The 15,844-nt window shown below is 34.5% G+C and overlaps 1 protein-coding gene across 4 annotated transcripts in view; it reads left to right on the top strand.

Annotated features, from left to right (window-relative positions):
* USP10 (ubiquitin specific peptidase 10) overlaps nt 1-7,770 on the top strand; it is a 73,192-nt gene extending 65,422 nt beyond the window's left edge. For all 4 annotated transcript variants that reach the window (XM_074286322.1, XM_074286319.1, XM_074286321.1 and 1 more), the window contains 3 exons: nt 2,931-3,075; nt 4,934-4,999; nt 6,712-7,770. In XM_074286322.1, coding sequence (XP_074142423.1) covers nt 2,931-3,075; nt 4,934-4,999; nt 6,712-6,899 — 399 coding nt within the window. In that variant the 3' untranslated portion in view covers nt 6,900-7,770. The remainder of the gene's footprint in view (nt 1-2,930; nt 3,076-4,933; nt 5,000-6,711) is intronic.
* Nucleotides 7,771-15,844: the final 8,074 nt, after the last annotated feature.

The following is a 15,844-nucleotide window of genomic DNA, read 5'->3' as shown; positions in this document are numbered from 1 at the left end:
TATGCAATAACTGCTTTAAATAGCTCTTTATTTTTAATATCTGAAAAATAAAATTTTAAAATTCTTAGCTGGCATTTGAGATTCAAAGCCATCTTTCTGGTCTTATTTCACACTATTTGTTCCATGAATGCATATGTTCTAGCCAAAGTGAACTATTTAGTTAGCTGTTATATAGTATTGTCTTTTGATCTCCTTTCTGTGTTTTAATGTTTTCTTGAATTTTGTGTATTCAAAAGGTAGGGAGATCTGAGTTCAAATCTATCTTTAGGTACTTAGTAGCTTTGTGACCTTGGACAACTCACTTAACTACTCTCCATATTTGCTTCTGTTTCCCTATAAGTTCTCCTATAAAATAGAGATTATAATAGCACCTACTTTCCAGAATTTTTGTGGGAATTGAATGAGATAATACATTCAAAGCACTTTGCAAATCTTAAAATGCTATATCAATGCTAGTATCGTCATTATTGTCCTTGTTATTCCTACAGACCTTGCCCAGATTATTATCTCTGTCAAATAAAATCTCTTTTTTTGAAATAACTCAAATATAACTTTTTACACTAAGGTATTCTAGATGTTCCCAGCGGAAACTGGTAGGGTAGGGTGATGTATGCACATGCATATATGTCTGTATATTTGTGAAAGTATATGTATGTAGGCACACATGCCTACATACACATACAATATGCTCTCTATATTGTTATGCCTTTATATACACATTATATACATGCATGAAACATATACATGTTTATATGAAATGATTTTATCCCTAGTCAATTTTTTCTATACCACTTTGTTTCTTCCTCATACTATTTGTTACTGCATCATATTCTTCATTAGTAGATTATAAGGTCCTTTATGGTATCTTTTTTGTCTCTAGTGCCTAGAGTGGGGTCAAATACAAATGGTTCCTTGTAGCCCAATTCACATACTGACTTAGAAAATCACAGAGAACATTATTTGTTAAGTATTTTCCCATTTACATTCCCATTACTAGTTATATACTCAGTCTAGCTGAGAACTGAATAGATAATATACTTTACACTCTAAAATAGTAATTTCTTAAAGTGAGAATCTGAAACCCATTGTAGAATTAGAACTGTATCCGAAAACACCATTTTCATTTTAGTTACAGACTTTAACTTGAAATTTATATTTTTGTTGAATTGTTTTTCTGTCATGTTTGACTCTTTGTTACCTTTTTGGGGGTTTTCTTGTAAAAGATAAGAGTAGTTTGCCATTTCCTATCCGTTTCATTTGACAGATGAGGAAACTGAGACAAATAAGAGTTAAGTAACTTCAGGGTCACACAGCTACTAAATGTCTGAGACCAGATTTCAACTCAGAAGAATCTTCCTGATTCCAGGCCTGGGACTCATATCAATACACTGCACTACCCATCTACCCTCTGAAATTCATGAGACTCAGTAAAAACATGAAAAAGAGTTTAACATATAATTTGATTTATAGAATAAAAGAAATTTCTGTAAAAACGAATTTGCTTCCAAGATATGGGATAGACATTGAAACCAGTTATCAGTTATCAGAGGATATAACTGACGTGATACTTGATGATCATAGAGTCACTTTTTCACTAACTTGTAAAAATAAATATTTTCCATTAGTCAACATGTCTTTGTTAAGCACTTCTTATGTGTAAGACAGCATGCCTCTGAAGAACACAAAAGCTCAGTCTCGAGTCTCCCATTATAGGGGTAGGTATTAGCTGTGTACAGAAGTTAATTAGCAAGAAAGATAACTGGGGATAGATGTTAAATGAATGGCCTTTTCCTCTTAGCACTTAATATCTTTAAAGGATTTTGTTTAGAGTTTTGCATTGTGGTTATATGACTGTTTCTGTTATTTAGATAGTACCATCTAAAATTTTTAGTGAAGTTTTGATCAAAATAAAATAAGAAAGAAGTAAAATTTGAATTAGTAGGTATATCGAAATATAACTGGAATGTAACAGCAGGTGTATCTTAGAGAGAAATGTGATACCCAATCAAGTACAGAAGTAGCATGAATTGTTAGACTTAGAAGGTCTGGGCCAAGTGGACCTCAGACCAGTCATTCTAGCTCTCAATTTACAGAGAAGTGATTCCCCCAAGTAACCACATGCAGCTGGTGGCCGAGCTGTGACTCCATCCATCACACTATCCTGCTTCATTCTCCTCTCCCTCCATTCACCTTTTGTTCATATTAACTAGAATAGTTGTTTATGAGGAGTAACATGCAGAAATGTGTACAAGAGTGGTTTTAAGAGTTGAGTCCTGCCCATGATGTGACCCCAGACATATTCCCAGCAGAACCCCAGCATCCTCAAGTGTTAGGGCAGATGACAGGAGCCTGCTGGCAGCTTCCAGGCCAAAGAAGTCACAGGTTCAATAAAGAGAAGAGAGATGGGAGAGAGAGAAAGATTCACACACCTTTTTTCTGTGGAAACTCTCCCGCACAAGTTCAGCCATGTACTGCTCTTTTGGCTCTACCAGAAATCAGGGTCCAAATCATTTGTGGCGTGTGGATTTCTAGAAAAGCATAAGAGTGTGAAACTAGTGTCAGAGCACATGGGTATCATTTGAGAACTTGCCCTGCTCTGTTGGAGCTTTGTGTTTACCCCAGCTTGGCTGTAGCATGATGAATTCTTCAGCCATAGTCATGTTGGAAGATTGTCAGGTCATGGGAGTGTTAAGAAGTAGTCAGCTTCTTAATATAACAAAGAGAATCAGTCAGTCACTCACTCTCTGTAATTCCTTTTGGTTTCAGTTTTCAGTTCCTTTCCTTCTCTCAAACTCATTCATTGCCCATGTCTACTGAAGCCAGGAGAGATCATTTCCCACCTCATTTCAGAAGAGGTGGGTCAGTTAGCAAGTAGGTTGTCTTGTGCTTTCAGACAAGCATGACATATTCATGTGCCCTCTGTTTCATAGGTTGAGATTAGTCGGAGAGTGACCCTGGAAAAGCTCCCCCCTGTTCTTGTTCTACACCTCAAACGGTTTGTGTATGAGAAGACTGGTGGATGTCAAAAACTTATTAAAAATATCGAGTATCCTGTGGACTTGGAGATTAGCAGAGGTAATATTCAATATGGGAAACAGGTTTTTTAGTTTTTTTAAAATATGCTCCTTTAAAGATAATATTGATTTAAGACCTTTCAGGTATTAAACATGGAAAAAAGTTGTATTTTTTAAAAATCCTGTTAGATTTTCACAGAAACATTCTGATTGAATGTTATATATTTTTGAGTACTGGATATTGTCTAGAGGAAGATTGGTGGGTATAAGTTTTATCAAAGAGGAATATTTTTAACTTCATAAACCATAATCTATTTTTATTTTATTTTATTTTTTGCTTTGAAAAAGTGGAGGATTGGATTAGGGAAATGTCTAGTTATTATTTATCATTATACTATATTGATTTTTTAAATTGTGCTTTCTCAGGTAAAAAACTGAGAACTTTATATTAATCTTATTTTACTGATTTTATTCTGGTGGCAATTAATATTGGAAAAGTTGTAAATATATTTTTAACTTTGTGTATTATTGTCATTCATTGTTTAGATTTTGTTTTTATGTTATTATGGCCATTAAACATGGAATTTAATAATTTTTAACTTCTGATACTATCCCTTTTTGATTATTCTACATCTAACTGGCCTCTGCTGAACTTCTCTTTTGATGGCTTATGATTAGGATTACTCTGGTTTTTTAAATCTCTGCCAGTAGTTTTAATTTGTCCCTACCAAGCTTCCATTTTGGGTGTGCCATCTGAAAGAACCAGACTATCCAAGTTCAGTCTCATTACTGAAGAGTTAATCATGCTTGTTTATAAAGCCAGCCTGTTAGACTGAAACCCCTTTACACTTTGTCAGTGAAGGGGAAAGTAAAACACATGTGGTTTGAAATATACTAAACTAAATCCACTTTGAAGTAAAGTTGCATGACAGAGGTAAAGATAATGAGGTATTCTGGCAAGGCAATTGCTCAGTGAGCCTTGGGGCTCTTTCATATATAGCTATAGTGACGAATCTAGGGATTTTTAGTCCGTTAACCAATTAGAAGAAAAACATAGACATGATCTTATCTCTAAGAATCCCCATCAGAACACAATTATAGAAATAGCAGAAAGCTTTAGTACATTACTTTTTACATGATGTCCAGCAGTAAGTAAATCTGATTGACATCTTAGATTTAGTATTGCTTTTACTGGGGTCTGAGTAGACTCAGAGTAGGTTTGCTTTGTGACATGAAGAAAATTTCTGAAGTAACTTTTCTTTTGGCAGTCTGAATGGCTGTTCTTGAGGAGGCAGATCTATGGTTTTGTTTTGTTTTCCTCTCAAGGACTTATTAATTCATTCTGTTGCACATTTCTTAATGTTTTAGTTAACTGGTAACAATTTTTAAAAAGTTGAATTATTAAGTTAAGTATTAAGCAGAAGTACTTTGGTCATGGCCCAATTGTTAAACCACTTGAAAAATATTACAGTTGTGCTTCTTTTATGAAGCACAACATAGCATTTCCACTCCCTGTTTTTGTCCGCCTGCATTTTTGATTTCTTTCTCAGGTTATTTTTACCTTATTTCTAAGTCTAATTTTTCTTGTGCATTAAAATAGCTGTATGGTTATGTATACATATATTGGATTTAACATATACTTTAACATATTTAACATGTATGGGTTTACCTGCCATCTGGGGGAGGGGGAAAAGTTGGAACAGAAGGTTTTGCAAGGATCAGTGCTGAAAAATTACCCATGCATATATCTGGTAAATAAAAAGCTATAATAAAAAAAGAGAGAAATTTTTTTTTACAGTTTTTTGGGTGGTCTCCAGTTTTTTCTTTTTTATATTGAATTCTTGATGACTTTCTAATTGTTGTAGTCAATGTTCAGAAATCTACCAGTGCCTTAGAATTGCTGGCATTTTGTTTTTCAGAGCTGCTTTCTCCAGGTGTAAAAAATAAAAATTTTAAAGGTCACAGAAACTACCGACTTTTTGCAGGTATGTAAGTATGTGTAGTGTATTCAACAATAAAGTTTTTTATAGTTATATTGTTAAGGAATCACTAAGTTGAATATACTTCACCTGGAAAACCTAGGCTTTCATAATTTGATAATGAGTTTTTGCCCTGAACCAGGTCCAAAAGAGGATTTATCTCAAAATTAGAATTTTTTGTGACCATTTGGCCATATGAGACAGTAATTACAGTTGCAGGTTTTTATGGGGTGATGGACTGCTATAGAGAGGACTTTGCAGGTGACAAATGCTTACATGTAGGATGGATGGATAGATATAATGTGGTCTATGATATGAATACTCTTTACCTTCAGGGAGCTTACATTCTAGTAAAGGAAAATAAAACAGATGCTAGAAAGCAACGGGTGGGGTCACATGGGACGTGGTGAAGGAAGTAATGTGAAGATCTGGAACTGAAAAAGGGGAAAGCTCACCTCTCAGAGCTGGGGACCCAGAATGGAAGGATAGTAATTAGGAAGCACAGCATGATGTGGGGAATGAAAGATTTTTGTAATAGACATTAGTTAGTGGAGGAATGAGCAAAATTGACCTTAAAATTGTAGTTGCCATTACCACACCTGATGCCGTGATAAAGCAAAAACAGTGCCAAAAAAAACCCACAGTTCTTAAACTGAACTTGGTGTGTGTATATTTTTTACAGAGATGAATCTGAATTTGAACATGCTTTCCTAGCACAGAGGAATGAGCGGTATTCACCTGTCTTTAGGCCAACTTAGACTTTTAAACAGGGATTCGTGCAAGCATTTCAGGTGGCCTTTTCTGAGAGTTTATTTGGATTTTACTGTATTATCCATATTCTTGCCTAATCCCTTTTCTGACCAATTATTATTTGTGAAAGCACTGCCTAGCACTCATGTCTATAGTTTGAGGCATAGGACAAAGTAGGTGAAAGTGTGCCATAAATACAAACATGACAACTGTCTGAGCACTGTGCTTTATATTGTTTGGCTTATTGTTACAGGTTTGATTTAAACTAATAGTTATTGGCAATGTAGTTGTAGATGAAATCTGGTTAGGATGAAGATTTGTATTCCTAAAATAATATATCTGCTAAATAGATTAAATGAGAGTTCTGTGTATCCTATTATCAATAGTGTTACAGACAAACATTTTATATCACTGTTTTTTTCCTTTGATTTTATGTTTGAAGATAAAAATGTCTATTTAATTAAATATTCTGATTTAGAACTGGGAGAGAGATTAGAAGTTATCTAGGCTAATGCCTTCATTGTCCAAATGAACAAACATGTAGAGATGTTATATGGCTATATAACAAAAGCTGAGATTTGATCCCTGGTCTTCAAAACTCCCAATCCAGCCTTCTTTCTATTCTAATTAGTATTTTGTGGTAATTGTTTTGTTTTGTTTTGTTTTGTTTCAATTTTGAGGAGGGGGAAGAGATTTCCTCTTATAAATGTATCAGAAGTATTAAGTTGTAGACATTTTCATTAAGGTGTCTTGTTTTGAGTCAGAAAATTCTTGTACAGAAATTTTTATTTTGACTACTACTTTTGCACAAATCTATATATAAAGGATTTGTAAATTGAGAAATTTTTCTTGAAGAAAGAAATGCTATAGCTTAACAGTCTTTCTGGGTTTTTTTTTTTTTTTTTTTTTTTTTTTTTTTTTTTTTTTTTTTTTTTGTTTGTTTGTTTGTTTGTTTGTTTTTTTTACAGTGGTCTATCATCATGGAAACAGTGCAACTGGTGGTCATTATACTACAGATGTCTTCCAAATTGGTCTAAATGGCTGGTTGCGTATTGATGACCAGGCAGTCAAAGTGATAAACCAGTATCAGGTGGTGAAGCCTTCTGCTGAACGCACAGCCTACCTCCTGTACTATCGCCGAGTTGACCTGCTCTAAAACTTTTCTCTGTGCTGTGTGTGCAAGATACCTGCTTTCTAGAATACCAACTCTTACTAACTTTTTTTCCTCTCTCTAATGGCTCTATTGAGTGAAACTTTATTTCTCCTTTGCAACTATGGGATAGAATGGAAAAGAAATTAACTCCCTTGGAGTTTGTGCACAGCATAGTTTATGTTGATTTTTTAACTTCCAAATCAAAATCATTTGGTTGAAAGACTGTTGCTTGATTTAAAAAATACAAAAGCCCCTTTATTTCTGAATAATGCTGATTTCCTGTGGTGATAAAGGGGGATTTGCATCTAATTCCCAGTTTAATTGCCTAGTAGAAGAAATCCTGCACCAGCAACAAAACTTGTGAATTTCTGTGAGAATGAATTTTATCTTTCCTTGTAAAAGTGAAAAACTTTTTAAAATACCTTCTCCTCCCTACCCCCTTTAGTTTTTGATAAAGGATAAAAATATGAGCCAGTCCTTAGAGGAGAAAGAGTTCTTACTTTGAAAGAAAATGTACAGAAAGAACAAAAAATAAAGTTGCTGGTTCTAAATAGGAAAAGAATTTTTAATAATTATGCGATGGGAAACTGCTGAAGTATACATTGCAGATCAAATATTTGGAGTTAAGATGTTAGCTAAATAGATGGGTGATTATAACTTTATTGGTATTAAAGATTTCAAACTGCATTTATGCTTCTGTGTACACAAGATTTAAAAATGGGCAAAATAATGAAAGTTGATATTTCTTTGTCTGCTTTGTTTAATTTTGCTGTCTGCTCTTCTCTAATGTTGAGTTTCTAATTGTACACAGTTTAGTGATATCTAGAAACATAAAGTTGTCACCCATCAATAAAAATCACAAAGTTGGTTTAAAGAGGTGCGTGTTTCTTTGAATATAAGCGCCTTACCTCAATATTCATTTTGAGAATTGTGTATCTTGGTGTTAAAATGAACACTGCACCTAGTCTAATAATAACTCATTTCATTAATGCTTTGAAGTTTATGGGGTACTATAATACTTTAAAAAATAGGCAGGGCAAGAATTCTTCCCATTTTACAGATGGAAAAATTAAGACCAAGACATTAAGTGACTTTCCTAAGATCACACGTTAATTAAATGGTAGATCTCGTTTCTTGTTTATAAAAGCCTGACTAGAACTCAAACAAGTACTTTTCACTACAGCCATAGTGATTTGGGTAAATGAAGGCACAAGAGAGTATTTATAAAATGTACTTTTTAAAAATGTAAATTTAAATCTAAATTATTTATTTAAAATAAATCTTAAAGAACTTCTTTAGCCTAGAGTGCCATAGGTGGGATTAAATCCTGAGTTGTCACCATCAAATAGTTTGAGAACAAAAGAAGCAAAGGAGTAAAGAGGAAAGGGGAGCATAATAATTATGTATCATTATTACATGGTAATGTAATGTAATCATTACATGAACATCCCCATTGCCCAGTAGCTGTCAGCATCTTCAGCTTCTCATACTGATATAGACTTTAGTTATTTGTTAGACCATGGTCCTGAATTTTTTTAAAAGGCCTGTGAAAACCTCTTGTGATGACCTGCAAACATTTTCAAGTGTAATCTGAATTAAAATGTAATTGGGAAATATGTAGCGAAAAACAAATCTAAAATCTCAATGTTATGTTTTAAAACTTAAGTCAATATGTGACCCACAGAGATCAAATTAGTGGCCTCTACTTCTATTGGAGTTTGATACCTGGCCTAGCAGTTCTGTTTTCCTCATTGGAAAAAAATATGTGAGGAAATACAATTCAGATTCAACACTGGTAGCCAATTTGGGTTTTCTTTCCTGAATTATAAATTATGCGTCATTCAGTTCCTTAAAACTTAAGGATTATATGGTTCTTAAAAGTCAAATTACTTTTAAGGAAAGTAGCTTTGCCAAAGATTATGTAAAACATAATATTGAAGTATCTTATTAAAACACAAATTCAGTCATAATATGGGCTAAATCTGTTTCTTGTGGTTGTTGTGGTATAGAGTATATCTTATCTTGTGTAATCTAAATGTAGCTTTTGTCCCTAAGTCTCAGTATTATGAAGAATTGTTTGGTTTTCTTTATCTTTCTCCTTTCTGAGCTTTCATTCATGCCATTATCTTACCAGGATTCCTTAATTTCAGCTAATTATCAAGCAATTGTTAGTGAATCAACCATTATTTTATGTACCTGTGTAGATGTACATTTGCACATAGCTAGGTGCCTAACCTGTGGGAAACAGATCTAGGACTAGGCCTTATCAAATACATTTAAGCATAAAAATTGTTTCCTAAGGTATTGATCTTGCCCCCAAAAGTCATTTTAATTTTAAAACTTCAAATATCACTTTCTGTGAGGAAGAAATGTTGGGAATTTAGAATAATAAATAAGTTCAAGTGTTATCGAATTCTAATTAATGTATTGTTGCCATCTCTAGGTGTATCTAGGCATTAGTTTAGCCATTTAGTAGTCAATAGATTAACTTTTCTCTCTTAGTTTCCTGAATAAAAAGGCTCTTCATACAAGAGAAATAAGGCTGGTATTAATTGGATTTTTGAAATTATTTCCTTCCCACCAGTAATCTGGATTGCATTTATTTTTTGTTTGAAATGTTGATTCAGGATTTTTTAAAGTCATAAAGTTCATTCAATTAGTAGAAGCAGTAAAATGATTGATAATCATAAACTTAACTTTAAACATATTACATATTTTTTAGAATTGGATATGCTTTTCTGGTCATCCTGATAATGAAATGAGTTTTTATTCCCTATGTGTTCAACTGCTAACAAGCCAACAGAGCTTAGAAATATCTTGAATGGGTAGCTTAGAATTAAGAATTATCCACAGATAATTGCCAAAATAGATAATTGGCCAACATGATTTAAGAATTGATTGCCTAATGAATTGTTATACCAGAGGTCCGCAAATCCAAGAGACACTTTCAAGGGATCTTCAAGGTTAAAACTTCTTACTAATATTAATGTCTTGATAGAACTCACAGAAGCAAAAGTTCTTTGGGAGTCTTCAATTTTTAAATGTATAAAAAAATCCTGAGACCAAAAAGTTTGAGTATTACCAGTTCATACATTCCAACATTGATAGCATTTCAGCCTTGTAGCTAGTACATCTAAAAGACTTCCAAAATCCCAGAAGTGAATTGTTATCCTAGTGTAGACCTTTTTGTATTGATCATTTCCTTGTTTTGCACTCAGAATGTGAGATTGCATTCCCATGACAATAAATTACATTCTCATCTTTTATGAATTCAGAGGGATGCAATGTATGTGACAGAATTGTTATTTTTTTTATATATATATATATATATAAAATTCTTACTGAAAAGAAAGTGTTTTAGTGCATTTTGCACATTTTACAATATAGTTCTACTCTGTAATAAAAGTCTGATGAAGTATCTACATTGAAATGATTATCAAGTCACAAAAAGCAGACAAAATGATTTATTTCTTTTCCAGAAAAGGGCTTAGATGGTTTGTTTTTAAAAGGGGGGAAGGGGGAGAAAGGCTAATCTCTACACTTGTGCACAGGAGGTACTCTTTTCTCTCTATCTGCCATATTTAATGAAATCAAATGCTTTGTTGTTTCCTCGGAGGCAGGGACACTGTCTTTTTTGTTCTGTATGAGCTGTTGACTGTTTTATGACAATACATGGATACTAGTGAATATGAATATGTATTTGTATTTTCATTGATTTAAGAAAAAGCCTGTGTGCCTAGTAAAGAAGGCTGTTCAAAAGTAAATTATTTAATAGTTAATTAGAACTTTCAAATCAGTCTAATTATTCATTGTGTAATAGCTGAAGGAAACTTTGCCATCATTAAAACCTCAATGAAACAAGTATGTAACTCCTATAAGTCTCTCTTTACTTGACATCAGCTCAGCTCAACCACTTGAAAAGAGAAAAATTCACTTGCTGGCTTGGTTTCATTTGGTTTGACTTACTTGATATTGGCTGCGAATAAGTTTGCCCATTGGATTTTTCTCTATTGAATCAATTTAATAAAAGAATGGATTTTGGAGGAGAGTGTGTAGTTTACTTCCATATCTATTAGTAAATTAGTGAATTATGCTGCTTTGGGTAGATTTGTTATCAACTTGATAAATTTTTAACATTTTTTGGGGGTGGTTAATATATGATTATCAGTAAATAACATCAGAAGAGGGTTAAAAAATGCAGCAGTTTATTTTTGAAGATAAGGGTAGAAACAGATAATTTGCTATCACAAATGGTAGTTAGAGATCTGGTTCAAATGCCACATTTTACTAATGAAATTGGGGCCCAAAAAATGAAAAATAGAGATTATACACTTATTTAGTCCCATGTCTCACACAACATTGGGAGTTAATAATATACTCTTTACCCCCAACAGAGGTTCAAAGATGAACATACCAAGGCTACACAGTAGCAGATTTATCTAGGTCCCTTGATTTTCAGTCCATTGTTTTTTATGGTTTTCGCGGGGCAGACTAGTGTAACATAGTGGAAAGAGGCCGTAGATCTAAAACCAAATCCAAATTTTGTTACTAATTATACCTGTGATTCTGGGCAAGTCACTTCTATGGTCCCCAATTTCCTCCTTTTTATAGTAGATGACTACCCTTTTCTTTGATGCTGAGTTCACTATGAAGATAGAAATGCCAGTTGAAATTATTTTGAGAACACAGACTATTTGTTCTTCATTGAAAAATACATAAGATAATGGATCTGAATGACAGTGACATTGCTTTAGTATTTTCATTTTAAAAATTATCTTTAGCAGGAATTTAATAATTTTGTAATTTATTTTGTGACATTTAGAACAAATTAATTTGATTAATAGAATAGTACTATAAACGTTTTATTTGTAGAGATTTCAAAATATCGCTATCTTTTGGACATAAGGAACTAAATTGTTTTTTGGAAAAATTTTGACACCATCACTGCAATATTTTTTTAAATTAATATCCTGTAAAGTAATATATGAAACCTCTACCTATCCTCTCAATGAAACTTAAACTGTGGTAAGTACTTAATTTTGTATGGAATATGAATTTTGAATTTGCATTTTAATTTGCATTTGAGATCCAAGATTGTTTATATTCCTGTTTTAACCAATTCCTCTTTTTGTATGCTGTGATCATGGTTCGGGATAACGAGGTGCGGCGTAAGTGCTTATTTGCTAAATATGCTATTTTGTCAGAATAGTCTTTTACAGCTGAAAATGTCCATGCAATCAACTCCCAAGTTATATTTTAAGTCATTGTATTTACATTAAAAATAATTTAAGCTACATTGGCTGCTGGGCTGTTTAATTTGTGTGTGTGTGTATATATATTATTCACATATATATATATATATATATATATATATATATATATATATATATATATATATATATATAATTTTTTTTTTCCATATATGGTTTACTAAAGTTTATCAACTTTTATCACACTGACCCAGTGAGATAAGTAGTTTGTAATGTTTCCCCTATTTTATTAATGAGGAAAATAAAGTTTACAAAAGTGGTGAGGCAGGAAAGAATGCCAGGTTTGGAGTTAGACCAACAGAATTAAAAATCCTGATCTGCCACCTAGTACCTTTGTGACCTCAAATCATTGCCCTTCTTGGTCTTCACTTTAATCAAGTATAAATGAGTTGGATCACATGATCTCAGGCCCTTTCCAGCTTCATATTTATGTCCTTTTGATTCTGTGAGGTCACTTAACCATGTCCAGTTCTCCTACAATGTGAGTGGTGTAGATGATTCTCTTGAGTTCTTAATCTATGATATGACTTGCCTAATAAGTAGACTTGAGATTTAAATCAGGATATGATGAAATTGAAAAGCATCCTTGCAGCAGCATATTGACTTAGAAAACATGTTGTGTTGTATTTTTATTTTGTTTTATTTTCCAATCTCATCTTAACATGATTCAGGCCAAAATGGGGGTGGTTGGGGGTTATTTGCTGCTGGGATTTGACATTAGTGGACTACAATTAGTGTCTTGGGTTCCTTCCACTATTTATGAGACTTGTGATTATAAAGTTAATTATAAGTAATTATATTTTCCCTTTGGGGCCCTTTGCAAATTTAAAAGATGTCTTATCTTATTTTCTATGGTTAATTTTTTTATATGCTGCTGGAACTCTTGTCTTCCCAGAAATCAGCTGGAGTTAGGCTAATCAAAAGTCTTTATTCTTGAGCTCGCCTTCAGGGGATTAGATCTAGTAATCTCTACACCACCTTTCTCTCTCACCACCGCCAGGAGAATGCCTCAATTTCCTCCTCCTAATCCACCCACACACATCACTTCCTTCTCTTTGTCTCACCAATCAAATCAGCACAGAATAGCTGGGCAGGGTCAACCTTCAATCATGTTAATAGAGAACCGTCCAATTGGCAATTAGTTTTGTGCTCCATTATCCAAGTGCATTTGCTCAGTTCTAGCCCTTTACATCTCCCACTTTCTTTTGTTTTAGAACACAGGTGGTCACAGCATCCCTGACCTTTCAGGGAGATGAAAACCTCAAAAAGGAGGTGATCATGCACCCTCTGACTTCTCAGGAGGGGAGATGAAAGCACTAAAAAGGAGATAATCACATCCTCCATGACATCTCAGGAAGGGAGATGAAAAGCACTAAAGGGAAGTGGGGATTGCTAGAGGGTTTCTGGATTGAAGGATCTTATTAGAGACAAGTGTGCACAAACCCATCAGCATGGGAGTCATTACACAAGTACATAGCAATAAGGCAGAGGCTATTAGTCATGACTCTCCCCACAGTCAGTGCAGGCTCAATGTGGTGTAACAAATATGAACAAGTAGGGATATAACAAGCAATATAAATCAACACAGTTTTGTAAAAGATTTCCAGAAGTCTTAGAAGGAGGGTATGTAAACATCAGTCACACATACGCCTTCTTCAGCCAAGAGATAGTCCAAAACCAATCTATTGTCCATTGCTTCAGGTGTTAGGGAATCCAATGATCCCCCAAGTTTTTGACGTCCTGCATCAGTCTTTTTGTGTGTTAGGGAATCCAATGATCCCTACAGGTTTTGAAGTCCTACAACAGTCTTATGATTCCTCAGAGAATCCAATGATTCCTGAGGACTTTCAAGTCCAACAATAGTCTTATCACATCTCAGAGAATCCAATGATTCCTGAGGGTTTTCAAGTCCAACAATTTTTGATGTCCATGAGTCAAATGCCATAACTGCTAGGGTCTTCCATTGGTGGGTACAGTCAGCAATGGAACCACCCAATGTTTCTTGGGTCTTCTTCATTTCAAGGGTCTGCTCCGTCTCTCTCTGATGGACAAGGCTAATACGGCTCGTTGGCACCCATCTGATTCCTTCTCCATCTGTAGAGTTACAAGCAAACCCTCTCCCCCAGGCAGTTAACCTATCTGGTCCCTTCCATTCACCACTTTCTGGGTCTCTCCACATTACCTGATGATTATCTAAAGACAGTGGAGCTGCTCGCACTGGACATTGCCCTTCCAGTGGGTTATAAAACCTGTCTGCCGGAGCCAGTGCATCTTTGTCAAAAATTTAAAAATTAATGGTATAGAGAACTAAATTTAGAAGTTCTCTAGGGTTACCCGTGGCTCCCCCTTTCTTTTGTTTTTGGAGGAGTGTCTTAATGTCTCTGTTTCTTCTCTCTACTATTGCCTGCCCTTGAGGATTAAAGGGTATGCCAGTGGTATGTAAAATCTTACACTGCAAAAAAAGTGTGCAAAATGTTTAGAAGTATATGCAGGCCCATTGTCTGTTTTTATTGCTTGTGGCACACCCATAATTGCAAATGCTTGTATAAGGAATTCAGTGACCACTCGGGCTGTCTCTTTTGCTGCTGGCATTGCAAATGTGAATCCTGAAAAGGTGTCTACCACGACATGGATAAAAGATAGACCACCAAAAGATTTATAATGGGTCACATCCATTTGCCAAATTTCATTAGGTTCTTCCCTGGAGGGAGTGTAGGAGCATGGAAAGGAAGGCAAGCTGGACGGGTTTTTACTATGCTCCTAGCTTCTTCTCCTGTTATTCCAAATTGTAAACGTAAAGCTCAGGCAGCCTGATGATATTTAGAATGAGATTCTTGTGCTTCTTGAAATAAAGGAGTATTGGCCAACATGGTTAGAAGTTTATCTGCCTTTGAATTACCATCAAAAATAGGACTTGGAAGTCCACTATGGGAGTGGACATGCAAAATATAAATCTTACCTGGATGCTTTGTCATTCACTCTTGAAGTTCCTTAAAGAGCTGATATATATTGGAGACTACAAATTTTATTTGGGCTGTGGCAATTCTTTGTACCACACCTACTGAGTCGGCCGAATCAGATATTGTATTTATATCTCCTGGATAATAAGCAAGAGCTAGAATGATTGCATACAATTCATTCTGCTGAGTGGACTGAAAAGGAGTTCTAATTACTCTCTTTATAGTTGTCACGAGAGTATACAGCACAAATATTATGTTTGGATGCATCTGTAAAGATAGTTGGTCCTTTAAGAGGAACTTTAGAAACCTTTTCTTCAAGAATCCATTGCCAATTATGTAACAGTCTGGTTATCTTTAATAGAGACCCGTGTGCAAAATTTAGAGCCATGGCTAATAAAATTTGCCATTCTGGGATGGTTTCACAGCACACATTAACTTGTGCATTAGTATAAAAGGTGTATATCTTGTCAGGTCTTATCCCAGATAATTGTACTGCTCGTTTAATGGCCTTTAATAAAATTCTAGCCACAAGCACTGGGTAAGGAATAAGCCTTTGTTCTGGTTGTGCTGGGAGGTTCACCCACTCTATCACACTGTCTCCTTGATGAAGGACTGCTGTGGGTGCCTCTTGTGTAGCAAAAACTGATATTTCCAAGGGGTTTTGAGTGACTCTTTCAACCACATTAGATAAAGCCAGTTCAACTTGTCTCAAAGCCTC

This window comes from Sminthopsis crassicaudata, chromosome 2, assembly GCF_048593235.1.
Source record: "Sminthopsis crassicaudata isolate SCR6 chromosome 2, ASM4859323v1, whole genome shotgun sequence".
Lineage (NCBI taxonomy): Eukaryota > Metazoa > Chordata > Mammalia > Dasyuromorphia > Dasyuridae > Sminthopsis > Sminthopsis crassicaudata.
The sequence above is the reverse complement of the archived record's forward strand: the minus strand, read 5'-3'. Positions and strand labels throughout refer to the sequence as shown.